The sequence below is a fragment of the Helobdella robusta genome (genome assembly GCF_000326865.2).
Source record: "Helobdella robusta unplaced genomic scaffold HELROscaffold_99, whole genome shotgun sequence".
Classification (NCBI taxonomy): domain Eukaryota; kingdom Metazoa; phylum Annelida; class Clitellata; order Rhynchobdellida; family Glossiphoniidae; genus Helobdella; species Helobdella robusta.
In genome coordinates, this window is record NW_008705557.1 from 344,926 (window position 1) to 351,977 (window position 7,052).

The window sequence follows — 7,052 nt, forward strand, 5'->3', positions numbered from 1 at the left end:
TGGCGGTACATACATACATGCATGCATGCATGTATGTATGTACCGCCACACACGTGCTGATATATTCTGGAAAATAAGTTTCTCAATCGTAACGCTTGGTCCTAGGTCTCTGGTGATATGAAAATTTTAAAATAATTAGGATATAACTGAGGTAGTCAGACCAGTCTGATTTATAGTATGACGCAGGCATTTTTAATTCAACTTGCTTTCGAAATCATAATTTCTGGAAAGGAGAAGAAAATATTTATTATAAAAGTTTACTAATTCAAACCACGCCAGCAAAACCTTCAAACCAAAAAATCCCAAGACCAAAAATTCCCTAGACCAAAAAAACCCTAGACCATAAAATCCCTAGACCAAAAAGTCCCTAGACCAAAAAATCCCTAGACCAAAAATCCTTAGACCGAAAATTCCGTCGAGTTCTATGGACTTACCATCTGCCGGATTGTTAACGCAGTCGTCTGTACAGGAGTCTCGATCGAGTGACGACGGGTTCGACTAATGATCCAATTATAATTACGACCATAATTATGTCTTTAATTACGACTATAATTATGACTATAATTATTATCGTCATCTTTGTTATTGTCATAAAAGTCTTACTTATAGTCAGAGATGGCAGGTGTCTTCGTTAGTGGATCAAGGTAGTCGTTAACTTTTGAAGGGGTGGAAAGTAGAAAAGAAAAATTTAATTATAATTATAATATATATAATATATATAATTATAAATATAAATTAAAAAATATATATATTATTATTATCATCGTAAATTTATAAAGCGCTTAAATAAAACAAAAATTTCTCAAAAGCACTACCCATAACAGTAAAATAATAAAATAAATGAATGGTTTAATCATTTCAAATAAATAAATAAATAGATATTATTTATAACAAAAATAAATGTGTTTTCAAATTCTTTTTAAAGTCATCAATCTTCAATCCAGGCGTTCTAAGCGAATTCGGCAGACCATTCCAAACAATTGGTCCCGACACGGCGATGTCTCTCGACGCAAACCGCAGACCAGTAGATGGCTGCAGAAGCAAGTTGCTCTTATCGGGTCTCAACTTTAGACCAGTTGATAGAGCTGGTTTCTTAGTTATTTTATTTGCCAGATATTCTGACAAGAGCCCATTCACAGCCTTGTACATCATTATACAGGTTTTATAGATGATTCTTTTTCTTACTGTGAGCCAATGCAGGCTCTTCAAAATGGACGTCACATGCTAGCATTTTCCGCCACCAACAACAATTTTTGCAGCTTTGTTCAAAATCGACTGGAAATCAGCAAGAGACCGATCAGGCAATCCTTGAAGCAAACTGTTACCATAATCGAATCTTGAATGTATAAATGCGTGTAATAATGTCTTTATCTTAGATTGAAGAAGAGACTTTCGAATGCCATATATGTAACTGGCAAAGCTGAAAAGAACACGATTTAGACATCATTTTTATCTGATTATTGAATGTCAAATTGGAATCGAAAATAAACCCCAAATTAGTTGTTTCTCGACAAAATTCTATTTCACTATTACCAATTTCGATGGAATTAATTTTAATTATTGACAGTCGTTGCCAGGTTCCTATAGGTAGAAACTGCGAGTTGTCTTGTCTTGATAATATACACGCATACATACATACATACATACATGCATACATACATACATATATACATACATACATAGATTAAAGCTGAACCCGGATATGATTATTACTTCCCTATAGTTCATACATACATACATACATACATACATACATACATACATACATACATACATACATACATACATACATACATACATACACACATACATACACAGACACACAAACAAAGGCAAGCACGCATGCATACATATAAACAAACATACAAACAAACATACGAACAAACAAACGAACAAACATACAAACAAACATACAAACAAACATACGAACACTCACACGTGCACAAGTACGAACGCACACAAACATACAAACAACCATGCAGATCGAAACACCAAAACGACCGACTTCTAGTGATCATATCAACGGCCCCCTCGAAATCTCTCTGCGCAATGCAAACGTCCAGGTCTTCAGGTAACTCGACGACCCAATCAACCTGCAGCAATTCGTCACCCGGCGATTTCATTGGCTGAGAGTTCGATTCTGTTAACCAATAAGAAAAAGGGGAAATGTTACTATAAATAGAGCAATTTCATTGGCTGAGAGTTCGATTCTGTTAACCAATAAGAAAAAGAGGAAATGTTACTATAAATAGAGCAATTTATTTCTATCAAAACTAACCGACAACATACACTAAGCAAGATCTAATAAAGAAAAGAGCCATTATACAATATATATACACACATAACGAACCATGTTGTTTATCGTATCTTGCTGACGATGACGTTGATGATGATGATGACGATGGCGACTTGATATCATTACTAGGAGCGCCGCTGGCAGTCATGGTAGTAGTAGTGGTAGTAGAGGTGAGGCCTTTTGGGTGGGTCTTCCTCTGTTTGGCCTCGTCCAGCATGTCTAACCAGCGCTGATGATGATGACGCGCGTGATGATGATGATGACGACGACGATGATGATGATGATGACGACGACGATGATGATGATGATGACGACGACGATGGTGATGATGACGATGATGATGATGATGATAATAGTGGCAAATATGACGATGATGAAGGTACAGATGATGATGATGATGACGATGATGAAAAAAGGAATGAATGAATGAATGGATGAATGAATGAATGAATATTCATTCATTCATTCATCTATGAGACATTATAAGGTATCTCGTCAAATTTTAATTTTCTTCATCAAACATCAGAATTACAGTCAGTATCATCATCACTAGCATCACCGTCATCATCATCATCATCACTGTCATCACCGTCGTCGTTATCAACATCATCATCATTTTCCCTAATTCCTAACTTTAACTTTGGGGGATGGGGCGGTGAAGAGGCGCGCGTCAGGGAACATGAGGACTTTGAAGGAGTTTTTAACATTACCTGAATCCTAATTGGGAAGTTAATGAATGAACGAATGAATGAACGAACGAATGAATGAACGAATGAATGAATGAATAAATAAATAAATGAATGAATGAATGAATGAATGAATGAATGAATGAATGAATGAATGAATGAATAAATGAATGAATGAATGAATGAAAAAGCAAACCACTCAAACATAAACAAAACAATGTCTAGACTAGAAATCAAAATGCCTAGACAGAAAAAAAACTATCAAGCCAACATATTACAAAACAAATATCAAACACATTAATAAATTCTGCTAATTAGCCTAGGCCAGTTAGGCAATCATAATTAAATTATAATTTATTCATAGAGACAACCTTGACATTTACAACAGCCAATCCGTCGAGCTCGTACAAAGTTTGATATTTATAGTACACTGGGCCTTTCCTAATTTAATTATAACTATATTTATATTATAATTATATTTATATTATAACTATATTTATATTATAACAATATTTATATAATTATATAATATTCACATATTTTATATTAACCAAATAATAATAATAAGTTAATCTTTAAAAGTTAATCTAAATTTAAAAGTGACTGTAAAGTAGTCGCAAATTACTGAAAACAAAAATGAAATAATAATAATAATAATAATGATGATGATGATAATAAAAATAATACCTTACAAATATTTAGTATCTTTGCCTAATCCCTAACCTTTCAGGAAGCCATGTTGTGATCATGAGTGAGTCATTCAAGAGGAAGAGATGGACCTTATGCATCTGACTGAGCGAGTCAACATCGACCTCGATGAGGTCCCCACCGAACAGTAGTTGTCTATCAGCTACGTCTGTTATAAACTACACAGAAAATATTATTAATTTTTATTATTATCAAATATTATTTGTTAAGTGTTATATATTATTAATAGCATGTGTGTGTGTGTGTGTGTGTGTGTGTGTGTGCGCGCGCGTGTGTAGGGATGGGCGAATTAAATTTATTCACTTGGTTATGCCTACTTACCACACATCCTTCGACTCTATCGAGCAGATGGGACAGGCCAACTTTCATCTTGAACTCTTCCACTTTGTTCGTTTTCTCCATGTCAATCTCTGAGTCGACTCAAGTAATAATATTAATAATAGCAATAATTATTGTTATTATTATTATTATAACAATCATCATCATTGCCACCACAATTATTACAATCATCATCATCACCATCACTATTATTATTATTATTATCATTATTATTATTATTATTATTACTATTATTACTTTTAGTTCCCCTTATGGACAGCTCCATTAAACTTGTCATTAAATTTTTCTGGTCTGTGAGAAGATGACTCAACTGGTACATCTCCCCTTCCAAGACTAAAAGTTAAGTTAAATTTTTAATCGTGAAAATTTTTTTAAAAGTTAATCTAAATTTAAAATTGACTGTTAATTAGCTGCAAATTACTGAGAAAAAATAAAAAAAAAAATCAATTTTTAAATTTTTAGAAAAAAAATTGTGAACTAAATAACCAAAAAAATACAGAAAAAAATATAAATCAATATAATAATACAAAAATAAATAAATAAATAAACAAATAAAAATAAAATAAATAAAAATAAATAAAAAAAAGCATGAAAAAATTTACTAGAAATTTCCTTTGCCGTCTCAATGAACTGAGAATAATGCTTGTAGACATTTTTTTTTAAGTTCACTGATGTCTCTTCCCTGAGTTGGTTGACCTGTTTCCTCAGGGCCAGTAGTTCCTCGATGTTATTTAAGTTGTTATTTGACGTCTGCTTCATGACAACTGTTGATGTTTTAGAATTTTTAAATACTTCATTTAGAAATATTATAATAAAAAAAAGTAATATGATTATTAATTATTAGTATAATAATCATCAAATGAATAATTGTTATATTATTTTTATTTATTTATTTATTATTTTTTGGCAATATTTTCGTTAATTAAAAAATTTTTAGTATATAAATCAAAACAAATCACATCTATTTATATTTTATATAAATTTATTTCCATTTAATTTTTAATAATATCAATTTAGAAAAGTTTTGTCGCAATTTTATTTTTTAACATTTCCACAACAAACATCAATGGATCTTTAATTCTTTTGGGAGGATTTTTAATAATTAGAAGAATTAGAAAAGATTAAAATTGAACATAAAATAGTTTTTAATAAACAAAAATTAATAAAATAAAATGTCATTTACAAGCTTCCGCGTTAAAATCTTGCTTTGACAGAACTCTTGCCAGACCATCTCCCATCTTAAATACTCTTCTCAAGTCAGAATTAGGCAAAATTAGACAGGGTTAGTGTTAGTTTATTTTACGCCTTCGTTTACTTTTAGTACTTTGAAAACTAAAAGTGGATTTATGTAACAAAAATTTGGCTGATATTTCGTGTATATTTCACGGCATTTGACTTGCTTGGATTACGAAATTGAATGGATTTTAACGAGGAAGCTATATGAAGTATTTACTTGACTTATTATGCTTAAAACATTGTAGTAATTCGATTTAAATTTATTTAATAGAATTATGTAATATTAAGTTATTTTTGTTAATTTGAATATAAAAATTGCTTTTAGTCCGTGAAGTCCGGTGGTTACTGAAGCCGTAGGTTGGCTTAATCGGATTTTTTTTCATGTATACAATACTATGAGATCAATCAATCAAATAATCAATCAATCAGTCAGTCAATCAATCAATCAATCAATCAATAAGGCTTTAAAGCCGTAGGTTGCTTTTCTTGATTGTATATGTGTGATTAATTGATTGATTGATTGATTGATTGATTGATTGATTGATTGATTGATTGATTGATTGATTGATTGATTGATTGATTGATTGATTGATTGATTGATTGATTGATTGATTGATTGATTGATTGATTGATTGATTGATTGATTGATTGATTGATTGATTGATTGATTGATTGATTGATCTTGGTACCTAAAGGTGTCCCACAAGGGTCTATTCTTGGACCCTTGCTTTTTATATTGTTTATTAATGATTTGTTCTCTATTAAAACCATATTTAAAATTCTTCTTTATGCTGATGATGCTAGCTTTTTCTATGCAACTAAATCACCTCTGAAGGATTCGGACTTACTTAATTATAACCTAAAACTTATTACTAACTGGTTTTATACCAATAAACTAAAAATTAATTATCAAAAATGTAATTATATGATTATTGGTCCGATATATTATTTTGATAATGATCTTTCAGATAGTTTATGTTTTAATGTTACTTGCAACTATTTTAAAGGTACAATTTTAGCCATATATCGACCTCCTGCTTCTTCCTTCGATGCTTTTTTAAGACATCTGGAATGTATTTTGGATAAGCTTAAACCTACAACGGATATTTACCTTGTTGGTGACATCAATGTTGACCTATCTAAATGCACTACTCAAAGTATGGCAATTAAAAATTTACTAGCAACTTACAATATTTCCAATATATCATAACGAAAGCCAAGCGCTTCAAGTTTGCGTAATAGAAAAGTGTGATCAATGAGATCAAAAGCTTTACTGAGATCAATAAACACGCCAATTGTAAGAAGTCCATCATTCATATTAGAAAGGGTGTTATGTACAAACTGAAGATTGGCTAATTCAGTTGATCTGCCAGATCGGAAGCCAAATTGGTTTTCCGATAGGAGATGAAAAGTTGTTATAAATTTGTGCATTCGAATATACATGAGTTTTTCTAATATCTTGGACAATGGAGACAATAAAGATATGGGCCGGTAGTTGTTTACACAACGTTTGTCACCTTTTTTATATATCATCGAAGATCCTTACCAATACTTTTGGTCCCTTAAATCTTCATTTGAATAACCATTTAATGGAGAGGTCTTACAGTACAAAATTTTTGGGTCTAATTATCTCAGATAATTTATCTTGGGCTGAACATATTAATACTATTTCTTCTAAATTAAGCAAAATTTTAGGTCTTCTTTATAAAATAAGATACAAACTTAATAAAACTAATTTAATATTGTTGTACAATGCATTTGTTTTTCCTCATCTATCATATGTAATC

The 7,052-nt window shown here is 31.0% G+C and overlaps 1 protein-coding gene across 1 annotated transcript in view; it reads right to left on the minus strand.

Moving 5' to 3' along the window:
• The window catches only part of HELRODRAFT_194798 (hypothetical protein), a gene marked incomplete at both ends in the record, with an annotated part of 12,208 nt that extends 6,172 nt beyond the window's left edge, over positions 1–6,036 (minus strand). Inside the window, 11 exons of the mRNA XM_009033828.1 lie at positions 435–498; positions 604–655; positions 2,006–2,140; positions 2,351–2,528; positions 2,930–3,013; positions 3,354–3,423; positions 3,706–3,848; positions 4,012–4,109; positions 4,267–4,362; positions 4,632–4,793; positions 5,955–6,036. Coding sequence (XP_009032076.1) covers positions 435–498; positions 604–655; positions 2,006–2,140; positions 2,351–2,528; positions 2,930–3,013; positions 3,354–3,423; positions 3,706–3,848; positions 4,012–4,109; positions 4,267–4,362; positions 4,632–4,793; positions 5,955–6,036 — 1,164 coding nt within the window. The remainder of the gene's footprint in view (positions 1–434; positions 499–603; positions 656–2,005; positions 2,141–2,350; positions 2,529–2,929; positions 3,014–3,353; positions 3,424–3,705; positions 3,849–4,011; positions 4,110–4,266; positions 4,363–4,631; positions 4,794–5,954) is intronic.
• Positions 6,037–7,052: the final 1,016 nt, after the last annotated feature.